The 18,898-nt window shown below is 39.0% G+C and overlaps 1 protein-coding gene across 6 annotated transcripts in view; it reads right to left on the bottom strand.

Annotated features, from left to right (window-relative positions):
• The window catches only part of MTHFD1L (methylenetetrahydrofolate dehydrogenase (NADP+ dependent) 1 like), a 156,937-nt gene that overhangs the window by 47,020 nt on the left and 91,019 nt on the right, over positions 1-18,898 (bottom strand). For 5 of the 6 annotated variants that reach the window (XM_065680562.1, XM_065680564.1, XM_065680563.1 and 2 more), the window contains 5 exons: positions 18,116-18,157; positions 17,004-17,104; positions 16,439-16,616; positions 4,544-4,651; positions 2,717-2,869 (listed from right to left, as the gene is read on the bottom strand). In XM_065680562.1, the coding sequence (XP_065536634.1) occupies positions 2,717-2,869; positions 4,544-4,651; positions 16,439-16,616; positions 17,004-17,104; positions 18,116-18,157 (582 nt within the window). Of the gene's footprint in view, positions 1-322; positions 582-2,716; positions 2,870-4,543; positions 4,652-16,438; positions 16,617-17,003; positions 17,105-18,115; positions 18,158-18,898 lie in introns of those variants that run through there. The other variant, XM_065680565.1, reaches the window with a different exon arrangement.

Genomic DNA, 18,898 nt, shown 5'->3' with positions numbered 1-18,898 from the left:
TGTTAATAACAATGCTAAACTACAAATGCTAATTACTGCAGATGTTTTATTATCTTTCAGCAGTACTTATCTCTTCCATTTGTCTTGCTCCTCCCAATTAAATTGGAGTAGAATTCTAACAACCTGCTTTAACACTGATAAGTTCTGCAAGGTTTGAGTGTGAGGAACTTGTCCAATAAAAAAATTGCTCTGAAAATGGAGTTTGGCATTTAACTAACATCAGAATTATCATTACAACTTTAACAAAGGTATTGTCCGATAGCATTTATTCTTCCATCAGAAAGGTCTTAGCTGTAAGAAGGCTCTAAACAGCTTAGATATGAAAGATCGTTTCCCATGAATACAATTAGCCAACAAGTAACAAAAGGAAAAAATACATACTGCTTCTTCTTTTCTTCCTATATAAAGAAATCTAATCCACTGTCATGACTGGATGCTTTCATCATACACTGTCACCAGGATTTCTGTAATTCCTCTCCTCGCAGCATGTGATCTCCAGCCACTGTAAACCTTCAGGACACGCCCTTTTATATTTGCTTTGCTCTTGTTGACATTTTCAGATAGCTTTATTACTAAGAGAACTGTCAAAGGAAGACTTTCAGTTTTGGAACCTGACAACAAAAATATTCCTTCTTGCACAACTTAAAAAGTCCTAAGATTTAATTGCTAAGAGCAACACATACAAAAAATCTGAAGGTGGCAAAACAGAAAAGTGATCTCAAAAGCAGTGGTACAACTCTTGCTTCTTTCCCAATGGTCACAACTGACAATTCTGAAAGGCACCTAGCTGGACATATTGCCATAAATTTTATTACAGAGAAAGAATTGTATGGTAAGGATATAAGGAATACATTCATATTCATTCATTCATTTTGATCTGTGGCAATTGTGAAAGTTCCAAGGAGCGTTCTATCTTACATTCCTGAACGTTAGCAATATTTTCCAAACAACCAATGATCAATGTCTATTTAGATTTTTAGTTCTTGGCGATCTTCTGTTTATATAGTACCTTGCCCTACAAACTCTCTTGAAATACACAACACTAAGAGTATACTGCCTACACTTCCTGATATGGGAAAAATTCCATGGCTATACTACCTCTCATCAAAGTCAGTGTAACTAACTTGGGTGTAATTTTTACAATGTCCCTCAGTAAGAAATCCCACAGATAAAATGCCCTCAATAAGAACAGTGGGTTTTTTTTCTGTTCTAGGCAGAAACTGAAAATGAGAGGTAATGCTTGAACTTGTTTGGTTTATACTGCTCCTATGGACAGTTCCTATGGATTTATGAGACTGAACTGCAGCTAGTTTGTATTGAAGCGTGCAATGTGTGACTCATTCAGGAGGCTCAACCCAAGAACATTTCACTCTGACATCTTACAGAATAGCTCCCTCATGGATTGGAATTGGTTGCTGCCCATTCTTCACGTTCATTCCTCACAACTTTATGACACACAACTTACAGTACAAACTTGAATCCAGGCCACGAAGGAGATACTAGAACTTCTGACAAATTTTATTCTGTCACCAGCAACTGGAATTTGGTCTTACGCAATTTAAACACACAGCTGTGCTTCACTTCTGGTGCATGCAGAAGGAAAGCATATCCCCAAGTCCAGTGAGTTAGAGTGACACAGTTTCCTGAACTCCAGGAACTCTCCTGGTCAGAAAGTACTTCCTTCCTTGTTTCAAACAGTTGATTGTTTCAGAGGGAATTCAAAACAATAGATTAGAAACTTTCAACCTTTCCTAAGTGTACTGCTATGCGAGGAAATCAGGCCGTGCTCTGGAAAGATAAGATAACATTGGGAGAGTACTCTTTCCGGAAATGCAATGGCTTTTGCATCCCTTCTCTAGCATCATCCAATGAATCAGCTACATATAAGTAACACTTCATGCTATGAGATGTCAGATGCAGTTCAACTACTGTTTGGAATAAGATGTGCATGACTGGCAAAAGGCATAAGCTAACTAGCTTCCCAGCAACTTTGATAAGGCATGTTGGGGAAGAAAATATCAGTAGCTTCCTAATCTAAGTCTGTACTTTTAAGGACAGGTAGGAAGTAAGACTGACAATTACCTCTATTTAGCACCTCATTGTTTAAATCTCTAAAGAGGGAGAAAGAATGTGCTACTACTTTTGCAGTTAGAAATCTATTCTTTTCCATCACCACTTACTTTTACAGAACTAGCAGAGATGTTCATAAGGACTGGGAATAGATCAGGCTCATCAGCTAAAAAGCAATCATTTTAATTATACACTTTTTCCTAATGAAATTCCTTTCATCTAAATACATTACAATGCTTTGTAATGACGGATGAAAAATTCGACATTTAGAATATGATCATATCACTACAGTTATTTACAGGCTGAAATTTGAATAAGGAAAGGCAACAGACATGTAAATTATTTTTTTCTGCAGCATCAGGGCGGCTAACTCTTCTAGATTAACTGAAAAACTTCAGAAACAGAACCAATGGCAAGAGCCTCTCTCTCAGACCCTGTAATCAAAGCTCTGATACGATATTACATTTTCCTAATTCTCTTTTCCTATCAATGTAGAGCTACAAAAAATGTGAGGATAAAATCTTTACAAAACCTCAAGGACTCACCTGGTTCTACATGCTATTTTTAGAGACAAACAGGAAATGCACTTCCCTGTCAAGCTGGGTCAAAGGAAGGGGAGTGATTGAGTTGAATACACTGCACTCACCGTTCCTACTAAAGGGTAGATGAATCCAGCTCCAATACTGGCTCGCACATCACTAATTGGCAAAATGAAACCAGTGGGAACGCCCTTCCTTTCAGGCTGATGGGAGAGGGATAGGTGAGTTTTTGCCATACAAATGGGAAGGTTTCCAAATCCCTAACAGAAAAGTGAAAGAGAATAATCAAAAAATGTTTTTAAGATTACAGTAAAGACATACTATGTTTTCACCTTGTTATCAGTATTTTCCAGTAACCAAAAATCCATATAGCAATATTTAACCTCAGTTTTTCAACCGCTAATATTTCAGAAAACGAGAGAATACTGTATTTTGCATGCTAGTCCCTCTCAGCTCAGGCCTCTATCTCCAGAGACATGGCTGTAGTGATATCCAGCTTCTAGAGTGGGTTGTCAATCTACAATTAGGTGCAAATTTGCCTATACAATGGCTAGTGTGCTATTGTCAGAAAATGCGCACAACGGGCACCTGACTGAACAAGAAATGTACGCCAACTCAATAAAACTCAGTACAGCACTTCCTGCTGGATTTTAATGACCTGCTTGGATCTGAGAACAGAATTCATAGTCCAAAGCTCTCTAAGGGTACTAATGTCTTCTTGGAAGTAAATACAAAAGGCTAATAACGCTTCGAATTGTTTTTAAACAAGACAAAAACTGTGTGAGGTGATGGCACCCTTTCCACTAATGACTCAAAAAGTGGTAGAAAATCAGGGAAAGGCTTTCAGCAGCTTCCCCAACACTATTTGTTCCCCAGGTTTTTGATTAACCTTGACTCACGCAAATTCCGCTCTTCTGTTCAATTCCCTGACATACAGGGATGCAATTCACAAGGCCAGGAGGAGAGGCAGCACTGCAGGGAACTGCCTCTGCAGCCCACTGCTGACAACTCCTTAATGACATTGTGAAATTCTTTCCTAATATTACTAATGTTTAGACTAAAAAATGGATTAGAGAATCACAGAAGGAAAAGATAAAGAAATGGATTATTTTGCTTCAAGTACACTAGGTAAGCTTCTTATCCATCTAGAAAATCAAATTAATCCTCAGGAGACTTGTGTAAGAGAAGCTGGCTATATTTCTCCCTGTTTGACCAGGCTACTGAAGTATATTCAGGAATTTTTCCATGACACATCATCCATAGTTTCTATTTTTTGAGAGGAAGGCTCCAGCCATGTTTACATGCAGAAGCTGTTCCATTACAGAAAATACATTCATCTCTCATCATGGTTTCAAAACTGTTTTCAAACTGTAACAAAGCCCACTCCCACATGCTTTAGGAACGGTGATTTATTTCAACTTTTAGCAGCTATAACCCATTGAAAATAGTAGGAATGGAAGAAAAACCAAACATTTTACATGTATTGGGAGCTTTGTTATCAACACACACAGCTGTGTGCAGATATTTTTATGTTTGCAAACTCATTTTCTGCTGGTACAAATGAACACTCGTGCCAAAACTAGGCAAATTCACTAACTGCTACTTTTGCAGATGTGCAGTTGTCACATTTAAGGCAGTAATCCAAAATTACCCCTCTGCATAGAAAGTATAGAGTGTTACCAATAACCTCTGAATGATTCCAAACATCATATATCTCTTGAAGGAGATAGCTTTCAAGTTTAAAACCATTTTATTCTATCTAATCTAATCTAAACCAATCCCCACTGACCTCCACAGCTCAGTACCATGGGTAAGCTCATGTCTGTTAGCAAAGCTTGACTAAACACCCCAATCTGAGAACCTTCTACACCCTGATGTTTCTTAAGACTCTCATCCAGCAGATACCTGACCGCATAATTCACTCATGTTCTTACCTGCCGCGTGTAACGATCAACTTGTGACTGTGCAGCAGGAGACAACTCTATATCCTGAGCTCCATACACCTTCTGAGCAATGATCCTTATTTTTTCAACAATAGGAAGCTGCAAAGACAAGGAAACAATATAAGGATGAACATTAGCCAAGAGAAACTAGGATCTGGTTTGCTAAGTGAGAAATCTGAATCTCTCATTTAAACTGATCTTTGTTAAACAGACTTGCTAAAGCATAAAAGCATGTAAAGGGCACTGGTGATCAATATGATATTCAGTGACAGGTACAGGAATTATGACCATCATTTAGGACCTGCACAATTCATGCATTACCAGAGTTCACAACATGAGCTTACATTCTTGCCTAAGTGGGGAAGAAAATTACTGCCATGTAGTTTTAAAGATCAAGAGTCAGCAAACACTGCAGACACAAGGAAGCAAGCTCCACTGGATTAACAGGGATCACTAGACAAACAAATTTCATTTCACAATAATCTATACAGTGAGTGGACAAGGCAACCTGGTAGGCAGCCAGGGAAGGTTCTTCTGAGAAGCAAGAAACTGTAGCAGAATTTCTTGGTTCTCCTCACTGCCCCTTTGATCATAGTTTCTTTTTTTTTTTGATTCTCACCTCCTACCCTTCCTAAAATATGTATTTTGAATTGTAGCACTGATACTGGAAAACACTTTGGACAGATAAAAAAATAAAAATGAAAACATTCGAGGATATACTTAAGACAAGACACTTAAGTTCAACCCCTGCCTCTATGAGTATCCACATCCACATCATGTTACTCAACTCAAACTGAACACATGTTCTGCCTTTATGGCTTCCATTTGAAGGCAGATGTAGACTCCCACATTCAAGCCATCAGAAACTTTTCACAGATTTGCAGCATGCAGGGTTTTTTTGTTGTCAGACCAGGCATTTATTTTTCTGTACCTTCACTTCTGTTTATTTAGCATAAACAGAAGTTTGGTTTTGAATGACCTTGGAGAGAGCAACTGTCACCCATATAGCCTATTTTAAACAAGCAATCCTCTTTGCTTCTTTCAATAGGAACAGGAAGATGAAGGAAAGATCATTCCATCAGTCCAGCTACTTCAGTGCTGACCACAGTCGGCCAGAGATGCGTGCAATACTCCAAGGAACATCCCATCCCAGCAGTTGGTACTCTAGCATATTTAATTAACAATACATGTAGAAAAAGAGTTGAACAAAATCAAAAGAGATACTCCTTGGGGAAGAAGACTTGATAATCTAAAGCAACACAGGTTACACAAGAACTCAAAATAGAAGCATTTCATCTTATTCCAACAAAGGCAAGGAATTGGTTTGTGAATAACAAACTCTATCTGGTGCATTTATAGGAAGTTCCACGGTTAATCACATTTTTGCAATGCCTGTCTAGAAGTAATGGGTTTTCTGCAAAGATGCATCAGTTGAAGGGCTTGTGTCAGACTGACCTTTTTGTATTTATGACTGAATTTTAGAAAAATTAAAGTTTAAAGTAGTCTGCCTTTACATTCATAAGGAAATCCAGTAACAGAGACATCACAAGAAAAGAAGCTTGCCAGACTTTCAAGTAACTTCAACATAAGACAGTTGAAAGCTACTAAGGCTCAAATAAAATCCCTCCTCAGTCAGGAAACTTCAAAGTAAGGTTTAAAGATGTTCCACAAGATGCTTTGTGAACATACTGATTATATGTGTATTGCACCTCAATTGGGTAGAATGATGTTACACTCCTGACTTCAGGCTTTTTAAAGGAATCCAAGCAGTGCAAAAAAATCTAATGAGGATTGGAGATAATGCATTGCAAATATCCTGGATATAATTCCTGCCAGCATTAAGCTGAATGGATATGGACAGCTGTCACAAGATGAAACTTCTCTCAGGTTATTAAATATGTTCATACCCCATGGCAGTTTTGAACACCACAGAAGTGCAAAACATCTGTTAACTTGCTTTTTGAGCGCTGTTTGCTTGATGTCCAGGACTAACAGCAACAGCAAGGGCAAACCGAATACTGCTCTCTGTTGTCAGTAGGCTAACATCAAAACTAACAGCTTTCTGTTTAAACATCAGTAAATTAATTAAGATGGAGATTTTCATTTACATTCAACTTGCATTTGTGTCAAAATATTTCAAACTAATTTGACAGCAGCATAATAACTATGCCCTCAGCTCTCTCACAGTGACCATAGCTGTAGTTTCCAAACGAAACCCAGCAGAGCTCTGGCTAACATCAGAGGAGACTGCTTTACTGACAGTGGTGGCATTCTGCTCCTCCTGGGCTTTGTGCAATACTTTGCAAGATTGAGTCGAGCTGGACAGTCAAACTGTATCTCTACAGATATTTTTTTTTAACTGGAATTTCAAATACTTTTCATACCAGTACCCACACCTCACATTTTGCAAATGTAAACTCGGAAGAATCACCAGCAGTCACGGGAGTGTGCATGGCAAACAAAAGCAGTTTTCTGAGATCATCATATATTTTTGCAAGGCAGGCTCTTACAAACAGGTGAGGCTACGTGCACGGTGTTAGAGGAGAGTTTGAGCCTATTTAATCTCCCAACACAGGCAGATGAGTCCTCGCTATGCCTAATTAGGAGAGAAATCAGCAGGGAGGCACAGATGCTCTACACATATTAAGACAGTCCATGCATGTGTGCACTCTTAGACACCCTTCCTTCCTGAAGTTTTGAGGAGTAGGCTCAAGTAGGAGTTTGAGCACTACACCATGCTAATGATCCACCTGTTTCCTAGTATTTAGTGGCATTTTTAAGGGATTATCTATTTAGAATCACAGTGTAACAGCATTTCAAGCTAAAAAGTTTCCTGTATTTCAGTTATCTAGTAATACTGGTGGAAAACTTCATTTTAATTTATCTTAAATTAAAGAAGTATTAAATTAAATTAAGAAGTATTTCTGAAAGAAAAGCCACCTCGTACTTTACATGAGAAATAAAAATTCATTTTGCTGGAAAATAACTTACTGGTATTTATCAGAAAAGAAGCCCTAGTAATTCAAGAGACTTTTTACATATATGACATACCAGCAGCCTGGATGTTTACAAGACACTTGTAGGAACAATTCTTACATTTTTTTATTTAGTCTTTAAAGGCAAGTTTAGCTTTAGGTTTTCAACAAAACTGTTGATTATTCAGCACTTCACTATGGAAAAACTTCAACTGATGGGCACAGGCAGTCACCATATGTAGTAATGCTTTGCAGTGCTAATTCATATCGAAAAGTGCTTAACTGAATTTGAAGGGGTTGAAAAATAGAGGCATACTGCACAAGTAACTAAATCATTAACGGATTTTAAGCTGGATTTTTTCTCCAGCTGGTACCAGACTCTTTTAAAAAAATCATGTGAGCCACCTATTTGTACCTTAAACACCTTGGTCAAATACTTGCCAGCAGAAACCATGTATCTTAGACACTCAGAAAAAAAGAAGTAATTTCACATCTCTCACTTTTTTTTTGTCTGAGAATTTTCTACAATGGTTTAGGGTGTTCCTGAACCAACTGTTCATTCCCGCTTGTGAACAACACGGCACCCTCATTGATGAAACTATCTGCAAGACATCAGTAAAACAGTCCTAATGAAAGAAGGGTGAAAAGTCTCATTCGAATGGTGATTGCCAATACAACCGTATGAACAGCAACTTGGTTCCGCAGCACCTCTGCTATCTGGAAAGCTATGGTGATAATGATATTTAAAAAATGTGCAGTATCAAAAGCATGAAAGATTTATGCTCAGCAATAAAAGCTCTTCCTCTTCTAATTTCCCTTATGTAAGGTTGTAAATGTTACACAACCAAAGACATTTAGGTGAACAGGTGATAAGATACACAATAGGCAGTATGGATTTAGATAAAAACTGACTTCTGTGCAACTACGTATTAATACTAATGCTGAAGAAATTATGGCAACTTCAGAGAATTCATTGCAAATTCAATTTTAGCTTCTCAAAAAAACAATAGCATGAAATGCTCTATGTATATTTATACCAAATATGAGAAGGTGCTACAGGGCCACACAGTATAAATACTTGCTGACGAGTAGCTTTGATGCTTCTCTTAGAAACAACCAATCTCCCCAGCCCTGCCAGAGACAATGTGCATTTCTGAAATCTCACACATTCAGAGCTACCAAAGCCATATGCTGCTTCTGAGGCAAACACAAACACACATGCTTGTTGAGGCTGCCAAGCACCCATACCATAAACAGGATTATCTCCTTGGCTAAAGCACAACAAGTGCTACACCATAACTGCACAAGCTCCTTTCACCAAATCAGTATCTGTGTAGCTGTACATCTCATTACTTGATAGAGAACAATTAGGCTAAGAATCACCACTGATAGAGAAGAGGCTGTCATTCCCGTGACTAAACTGATTATCCAGATGAAATCACACCAGTGCTGTCACCCAGCCACACTGCTACTTCACTAGCCATTCCACTTGCAAGGCATGATGATAAGTGAAAACTAGTGCTGTTTATTATACAATTTTCTTTCTTGCAATACTATCATAGCATGATTTTAACCAAAACTTCATTTAATAACTGTTTAATTTCTGCTATCCTTTCCTCACGTTTCCTTCACTCTTCATCTCTTCCTTCAACAATAATGTGAAGGACTGCAGATTATAATTTTTCCATGTGGTGCTTGGTGAGGATTTCAATGGGCAGCAGTCCAGCTTCAAGAAACTATTCTTCATCCTCCCTTCCTCTGCTGCTCACACTCACCCACGTGCCAGTGCAACTGAGAGGGCAGCACCGCTGTTTGTGTAGCTGCACATACCAGAGAAAGTGATAACGGCTAAAATATAACGCAGGTTAAAAAAACCCTATTGTAACCCTCATCAGATCACACACCCAGTTTACCATAAAGACAAAGGCAGTATAAAGCAGAGAGACAGAGATGGCTTAAATACTGTATCTACAGAAAGAATTACTCAAACTGTTTAAAAGTGGTCACTGAAATGTACCAGCAGAAACAGCGAGCTGGGCAGGGATACATGACTTGGGCTGGGATTCCTGAAATCAGTCTTGTTGCCAGAAGTCAGAATCATGTGAAATGAAACATGTAGATTACCCATGACATGCCTTGAGACTGTATTCAGGGTTCCCATCTTTTGCATCCTAATCTGGACATCTGACTTTAAGCTGTTTGGCTGCTGGAGAAAGGAGTTAATATTTTTAACTCCCCATAGCCAATCCCTGAGACTGCTTAAAACAACCTGTTTCTTTCCTCCTTCCTTTCTTCTGCTTTTAAAAGTTTCCGCTGACTTCCTTACCAAAACAGAGTCCAACAGAAAACATCTCTGAAAAGCCAGAGTCAATAGCAGTTGCAGCTACACCACACTATTATGAGAAGCACTGGTGTTAGCTAGCTTAAATTGAGTACCTTAAGTAAATGCTTGTCAATGCAGCACTGTCTGAAGGGATCTGTTTTGGATGTTATACAGCATAAATATTAAAAACTATTTATTCTCTAATAATATTCTCTGCTGAAAAAAATTGCATTTAACCAGAAAATATACAAAAGCACCTAGTAATGTGTAAAATTATTACATTTACTACTCCAAGTTCTTTAAACATCCACTTTAGTCTCACTGCCTTTTTTTAACTATGAGATCACCACAGTTTAATTATGAGGTCACAACCTCTCGGTTTATTGTTATTGTTAAAATGAGCTGCTTGTTTTTAGTGAAATTCTTAAAATAGTTCAAAATCGAAGGCACTAGCTTTTTTTTTTTTTTTTCTTCTTTTAAATTTTAACTTATGCATTCACTGAAAGCAATAAAAAAGAACCGCTGGTTGGCTAAGTGAAACAGTATGCAGACATCACTCATTCCTCTTCTCAGGAAGGTTGCCAAATGAAAACATATGATGAAAGTATGTCTGAAGGTGCTGTGGGGGTGACAGAGTGCAGTGAAAAACAATAGCTGACTCTGCACATTCAAATTCCTACTTCTAGTTTTTACCCTGGATAAAATAAAACCGTATTTATTGAAGTATCTGTGTATTCTGGTTACAGATCTGTGGCTGACAGAAGGATTCCCAAGTCTTCAGCACTCCCCTTCCTCTGTTGGCACAGGACAAGATTTTGCTTTTTTAAAAAAGCATATTCAGTCAAGTAAAACAGTTTGTGAATCAACACATAAGCCTGTGGACTTAGAGATGTATTTTCCAATTCCCCAACTTTGAAACTCTAGCTGTGACCAAGAAAATTGCTTCAAGCAAAGAATAGGAAAATAGTGAAAACAAATACAGAACTGCAGTGCTGTCAAGAGCCTACAGCCTCAAAAAATAGGGATGGAGTGGAAGAAAGATAGCTTCCAACACCCAATTCAGAGGAAGAATTGTCCAGAATCCACCAAAATCTCTTTAATGGGAGTGGGAGAAGAGGCTGGCACAGCCCCATGGAATTCCTCTTTCACGTGTCTTCACTGCTAGATAGCTTACTAGCAGTAGGGTGGGGGGAAATAGTTTAAAAACTATCATTCCCAGGAGGGCAGCATGGTCTGCATTTTGAGACGAGAAATGATCTCCATCATTTATTAGGAAAAGTTACAGTAAGGAGCACATATAATTTCATTTATTCTCACTCTGATAGTGCTTAAGGACCTTCCACTGGGTCCATACATGATTCAACTGTACACTATATAAAGAAAGACACAGAAGTTATTTGCCTCTTAGGCAAAAGAACAGACCTATGTTGGGCTGATGTGAGAGCAGACACACAATGGATAACTTTCACAGCTTAACAGCCATGGTGTTAGTGGAGGAAACCCCTAGTACCTCTGATAGCATCCCCCATTCAATCACAGTGGGACTGAAAAGTGACCGGTTTGATGATCAAACTGTGGACTGCTCCAGATTTGCCCAGGTTATAGCTAATTACATAAATATATAAATATATATAATAATATTATACATAAATAAAATATATATTATTAAGAAATTAAATATATGTTATAGTAAATATTATAGCTGCCAAGGAGAAGTGCCATGCTTGACCCTGTGCTCACCACCAGGGATGGGCTGGTGGGGAATATGACGCTCCAAGGCAGCCGTGGCTGCAGTGAACACAAGATGGTGGAGTTTAAGATCCTCAGGACAATGAGAAGGGCATGCAGCACACTCATTGCCCGGGACTTCAAGAGAGCAGACTTTGGCCTCTTCAGGAACCTGCTCAGTAAGGTTCCAAGGGATAAAGCCCTGGAAAGTCCAAGACTGCTGACTGATATTCAAGGATCACCTGCTCCAAGCTCAGGAGCACTGTATCCCAACAAGAAGGAAATGGGGCAAGAAGGCCAGGTGGCCTTCTATGATGGGGTTACAAAACTGATAGATAGGGGCAAAGCAGCTGACATCATCTACCTGGACTTGTGCAAAGTGTTCAACACTGTTCTGCACAACATCCTTGTCTCTAAATTGGAGAGACATCAATTTGATGGATGGATCACCCTATGGGTAAAGAATTGTCTGGATGGCCGCATGCAAAAAGTTGTAGTCAACAGCTCTATGTCCAGCTGGACACGGGTAATGAGTGGTGTAACAGGGACAGGTTGGACAGAGTCTTGGGTGACACGGTCTAGTGTGTGGTGTCCCTGCCCCTGGCAGGGGGGTTGGAACTAGATGGTCCTTTCCAACCCTAACCATTCTATGATTATGCTCCCAGGAGGAGAAGAACAACACCAGTGCTGAGGCTGCTAACTGCTTGAATGCCTCCCTGAGAAGTGCTCCTTCTCAACCTCATTCCCACTGGATGGCTCCAAGCTGAGAAAGCTTTCCTTTGTCCTGCAGTCTGGCCAGGCAATTCACTACACTCAGCCAAAATCAGTGTGCAATCAACTTCCACAGTACAACCTGGAATTGTTTTCATTTGTCATAATGTTACCTAAAGGCAGAGCACTGGAAAAAATAGATGTCATCTGACAAACTTGGAAGACTGGAACGACACCTTCTCTCCTTTTTGTGACCTTTACACGCTTCAATTTCATTTTCCAGTGCTACATAAATCATGTTATTTGAGGCTTTTCTGTTGGGTTTTATCTGTCAGGTTATCATCTCAGTCTTTAAATGGGACAATACTAACTCACTGACTGGCCAGATATGCTAATCCTCACGCCATATGCCTGTCCTTCTGTCTCCTGGAGTGTTAGTTCATTGCACACCAGCTGTCTTGCAGGAAGGGGCAATGCACCTCTTAAAAACTTAATGCCTGCCTTTATTCAGACCTGTGTTTCCTCCCTCAGGTTAAGGAGGGTTGTTGTAAGTCAAGGGAGAGTTCACCACAGGAAAAAAGAGGACACCAGGATAGTGAGAGAAGGCAGATTACTCAACAGTCATGCATCAGTGAGGAATATAGCTTCCCCCCTGCCAAGAAGAGGCACTGAAGCCAGATAAATTTGGGAATGGGATGTATAAGTTTCCATTGTCTCCTATCCTCCCGCTAGCTATCTAAACTTACTTTTAATGGGTCAGTCAGCTTTATTTTGAGTAATGGCTTTCTGCTGCAACTTAAACACTCATACTTCAATAAAAGTGAACCCAGAAGGGAAGTCAACAGTGATAAGAATTGATATTTTGATATTTTCCTTATGTAGCAAGAATATATACAATGAAAAAAAACCAAAAAATAATCCAAAAAAACCCCAAAACCCAACACCACGGATTATTTCATAGAGTTCAGGAGGATTTTAAACCAAATTCATCCTCAAAACACTGAAGACGAATTCTTGGTAAGAAACAAACTCAACAGTAAAGTAAGAGGTTAGTGTGCAGTGGGGGCAAAAATCCATATTAAAACCACACGATACTATAGTATTTGTTACAATTACTGCTAATAATGAGGGATGGAACTACATCCTTTCACTTACATCACCTTTAGGCACAATGACAGGGAGAAACCATCTGTCTGAATCCCATCTTACTACCTCTGCTTTTTCTTAATTGTCTATTACCCCTAGCTATTACTCAAAATAAAGTTGACTGTTATCCTGTTAATCATAGTTACCCCTTTGAACAGAAGATATCAGTCCTCTAAACTGCTACATCAAAAAAACTCTATTACAACCTTAATTAATATCTGGACAGGCTTATTTGGAAGAGGTGTCTTTCCTTCACGTCTCTCTAAGCCCAGTGACCAAATGACCCACCATACTGTAAAAGTGATAGCATTGTTGTTTCACTCAGCTACTTCCAAGTGCTTCAGTCCCTATCCTTTGCATAGCAAGAATGAAACAGAAGCCTGAACTTTACACTGGTTTTGTTGGCCTGAATTTACTTCTTTTACAGTATTTTTAAATCCTTTCAACATATTTTTGAGGCTTATAATACTTAAGTTATGGGATATTAAGTTGATGTAAAGATGTGATTTATTCCCTTTGTGCTTAAGACCATGCTGCTGATGCAACACAGAACAGAACAATGTGTCTGGGAAAGACATTAAAGTAGAAATCAATCTAATTTTCTTCCTTCATACTCCACCCTTACCAATCCTTTCTACTCATTCATACCACAAGACTGTAACCTACACGGCATATTGTAACACCAGAGCTTGGGACTCATCAAATGATAGTGTACTATCTCTGTAACGTAAGTGTCCTATAGGGAAAACTATTACACATATTTCTGAAAGATTATTTTTTGTTTCCATTTTATTATGCGAAACCCGAAAAATGATATCCTCTGTTTCCAGAGTATCTCATTAGAGACAAACTCAGAAAGGCAGATACATCATCCATTTTTTGGCTGTAAAAATGTTCTGTGGGCAAAATGGCTTGAATAGATGCTGCAGCACTCAAATTCGCAAGGTATTTCCATCTATTCTGTGTAGGCAGTAGTTAATACCAATAGGAGTTGGCTGAATCACTGACGTTTGGGAAAACAATGTGAGAGATAGAAAGAAGAAATAAAATGGGTGCAACAGATATGGGGTACATATCAGGGAGGAGAGTGAAAGACAATATAGGGCATATCTACCTCAGGTTGAACTTTTTACTGGAGAGAAGAATCAAAACAGGAACTTTCAGCCATTTAAAAGAATGAAGCTGAGGTTCTGCTGTTAAAAAATAGCATTCAGATATTTTCTAAAGAAAGTTAAGTAGCACTATCAACTGGGCAACAGGATCTGAAATTTGACAAGGGCTTCTTTCGTGCCAGAGAAGTCTGTTTTGCTGCCCAGATTTTAACCCACCCACTTTTGGACAGTCAGAAAGGTCCTGAGAAACCATTTGTATAACCTTCTCAGCAATACAATCCTCCAAATGTTCTGCCTGCATGGAGGTACTCCAGCATAGTACTTTCAGGGGCCTAAGCAGCCCTTCCTTGCAAGCTGCTTCTCTTGACAGTTCACGCTGCTGAGATGTTACTTTGCAGACAGACAACTGCAATAACATAGTCTCTGAGTCTTCAATCTCAGAACTGAAACTTGGACCACAATATCCTTTGTTAGGTTATCTTACTGACTGACTAAGCAAATGAAACACAAAACCCAAGCAAGGATCAGAGCAACAATGATAGGTGGAGGAACCCTAGTAATGTAATCAGTGGAAAAACCTAATCAGTGAAAATAAGAGCACATTGAATTGCTTGTTGCCTAAGACCATACAAGGGAAGGATGGGACCATTGTCCTTGGTGTGAAATGGAGAGTCAATGGAGAAACTCATCAGAAAACTTTGCAAATGAAAGGGTGTGACTGGCTACAGCAGCACGGGTTTGCTGTAGGAGGAAGCGCATTTTACACATAAATGTAAAACTCATGACAGGATTTTGGAAGGGGACTGTGGAAATGTGTAAAGATTGCTAGGGCATGTTTAATAGAAGGACCAAAGATGGGGAACGAGCGTAATCAAGATGGATTGAGGAGGAGGAAGTATGGGAAAAAAATAGAGGGAAAAGGGGAAGATAGGAGTGTAAAGGTGTCTGGTCAGCAGCTTGTCTGACTGAAGTCCGAGCTTGAGGACTACAGTCTGTCCTCTATTCTCATTAAATCTGATTTCTGCCTTCTGTGTGGGTGTGCTTTCTACTCTAGATGCGTATGTATGAATGCTAAAGAGCAGGAGGAGACGTATGAGTGCCAGCAGCTGGAGTCAGCTGTGAACCTCAGTGGATCCTTTTCTCAGCAACTGGAGCAGGACAGGGGTACTGCAGGCTGCTCCTGAAGAGACTGAGGATCTAAGGCTTACAGCAGCACTGACCCATCTATCATGTGTGTCATACTGTGCTAGAAGACTCCAGTCCTGACTGGCAGGAGAGAAGGAACAGGACTGGGCAACCTACGTTCTTCATGTTCATCTGAGGGCTGTGGGTGTGTAAGTGGGTGCTGGTAAATGCAGTGCTTTCTGGCTGCATAGACCTGTCTGTTTGAGCAGACATGTAGCACGAGTGTGTACATGCTACCTTCTCATACAGAGACTGAATGCTTCAGGGAGCCACAACTTGGTGCAACAGCCATGACAGTGAGAGAGTAACTATATTTCATTTTAGCTGATTGTCAGGACAAATATCACATCTGTGAGGTCTTTGTGGAGAAGTCTCCCATAATAATTTGTGAATGTTTCACCTACAGACATATTTTTATGTTAAACAAGAAAGTATCAGAATCATCATTCAATGCACTAAATAATCAGCATTACCAGCAAGTATCCTGCTCCTCTGATTAGATAAGCCACAGATTGTTTTGTTCTCTCCAGCTTTTGTGATTTTAAGCCAAGTCAAGCCCCTTTCCAAGTATGTTAGATAGCTTTGTTGCAATGTTCTTGTTTTAAATCCAACACTGATGCAGCATGCATTTATTAAAACAGAACAAAAACCAACCAAAAAAACCCTGACCAACCAGCCCTTCAGAAGATCAAATAAACCCTCTTACCTCCAAGCTGTAGAGATACTTGAAACTGGTTTTCTGCCTGGCTGCCTTTTCCACAGCTTGAGCCAATTTTACTGCTCCTCCACCACCAGCTGACCAGTGATTGCAGGGTACAGCATCAAATGCTCCAGACTGCTTTGCAATCTTACACACCAGATCAACCTCAGCAACAGAGTCAGTTCTGCCAACCAAACAGTTTCATCTCATTATTTTAATTAGTTCTCTTTTATAACATTATATACTTAGCCTTATTCTACAATCAACAGTTTTAAAGCAAGTCTACATAGAAACTGTACCATATACATAATGCATTTATATACAGTGTATGTATGTGTTATAGGCAATTAACATGTAAGATTACTAGTTCCATAACAGTATATACATTTTTAGTGGTTTTAAAACCTTAAGAACAAGTTAGGATTTAAAGGTCGTTATGTTCATAATGGAAAAAGGAAATTCTTTAGTAGCTTAATTGGTCCATGCCAAAACGGATTCATATAAAAATCACGAACAGTGTGAAATTTTAACTGTGGATTTACTCACAAGAGTAATGAAAGACTAGACTTACTTGAAGACATTTAGAGCAACCACAACAGGAACTCCAAAGAGCTGAGCAATTTGAATCTGTTTTTGTAGATTACAGCAGCCATCAGCTACGAGCTGGAGATTCTGTGCATTTAAATAAAAATTAATGGAAATTGTAAGATACATCAAGTCTTCTCCAGCCAAAGAATTTTCCATAAATTAAATTGAACATAAACAGTGCTAATCATGACAGTTGCAGGCAAGTAAAATGCTTCCAGACAAAAATATCTTGACACTTATTAATTCTCATTTCACTTAATAAGCGACATATTTAAGTAACTAAGCAGTGCCTCAAATTTGTACATGAATGCATTGCTGTCTTCTGGGACAGAAGATGACAGTGCAGCTGATGAGTGGTTGCCCATCACAATTGTGAAAGGGCTGTTAGTCTCTAGACGTGCTAGATGCATAGTCTAATCTATATGTACATATATATCCCAGAAAAAAAAACATATTATTGGATTTCCTTATTTATTCTTTTACCTCACACTTTGTAGGCCTTAACTGCAACAACTCACATATCCCTTAGTCTGATAAAACCAAAAGACCATAACTTGTCTACAGCGAACAGACAAGCAAACAAACCTCTAGAATAACACTCATGTTTGAAGAGTGACATCCAACACCAAATCTGAAGCACAAAGAGATTAAACCTGTTGTTTAATGAATAGGTGAAGCTATCATTAATTTCAGGGAGTGTTTTTGACCTCTGCACTGCTCTGCTCTTGTGCTTCCTTAAATGACACTATGATGGACTGAAGAGCTGAGCAGCCTGACAATTTTGTGCATCTGGAAAAACTACTGGAAAAAAAGCTATTTTTCAGCTAGCTCAGTTCCTCAGTACAACCTACCAAGCAGTCACACACATAGCACACACGAGAGATAACACTAAGTGGCTGGGGGAAGATGAGATGGCCTTACTTGTTGGCAATGCCTGTTAGAGGTGTTCATTGAATGTCAGCATTACAGCATACTATTGTCAAACATGAGGGTGCACACCATCCATCCAGAAGAACAAGTTCTGATTCTTCATATACTGCGTTAGGATGTCCCTTTAAACAAAAACTTCTAAAGTTTTATAATAGCTTCTCTTACCTCTTCTGTGTATTCTTTCTTCAAGGGGGCACCAGCAGTTACCTGGAATAATAAACAATCGACATCATCACAGACTGACACTTGTCATAATCCTAATTGGTCACAAGTGCGCTTTTGCTTACTTTTCATGCTGCCAGTCAGCACATAATATTGCATGGAACATCTCAGCTCAACTGCAGCTTCTGTTTTGTTCCAATAAAACTAACACATGGAGAAAAGCAACACTTCCTACTGTATTTGAACATCAAGACACAGGTAGTAATTCAGCAACTAGCTGTAAAAGATTTATTAGAGGGGAGGTAATTGGATCCCGTGCTTAACAATGCACCAGCAGTGCAAACACAATGAACTGCAACCTCCAACAGCTGGCTGAAGGAGTAACAGTTACACAGCTGTCTAGAAGAACATCATCTTTGGGTGTCCTGTAATTAGTGCCCATGACAAGGAGCTGAATGCAAATAATTTACTCTGCTGGAAAGCACAAAGGTACACAGAAAAAGAGTACCATCGGAGTACTATTCTGAATCTACAATGACCTCAATACATTGATCCCAGGTACTGGACTTTGTCACTTTGGTTTTGGTCCATTTCATAGCTAATTTCCCAGTAAAAATATCTGGTACTCTACATGCCCCTATGATACATTATGTAAACAAATGAAAGCTTGATACTTCTAAAGATACAGCTCATACAGAAATAGAAACAGTTATTAAGACATATTTAAGTCCTATTTTTTGCTAAATTTAATGATACACACATGACAATACATCTGCACTAGTAGGT

The sequence above is a fragment of the Lathamus discolor genome, chromosome 5, assembly GCF_037157495.1.
Source record: "Lathamus discolor isolate bLatDis1 chromosome 5, bLatDis1.hap1, whole genome shotgun sequence".
Taxonomy (NCBI): domain Eukaryota; kingdom Metazoa; phylum Chordata; class Aves; order Psittaciformes; family Psittacidae; genus Lathamus; species Lathamus discolor.
Note: the sequence above shows the minus strand (reverse complement) of the source record. Positions and strands in the feature narration are given on the sequence as shown.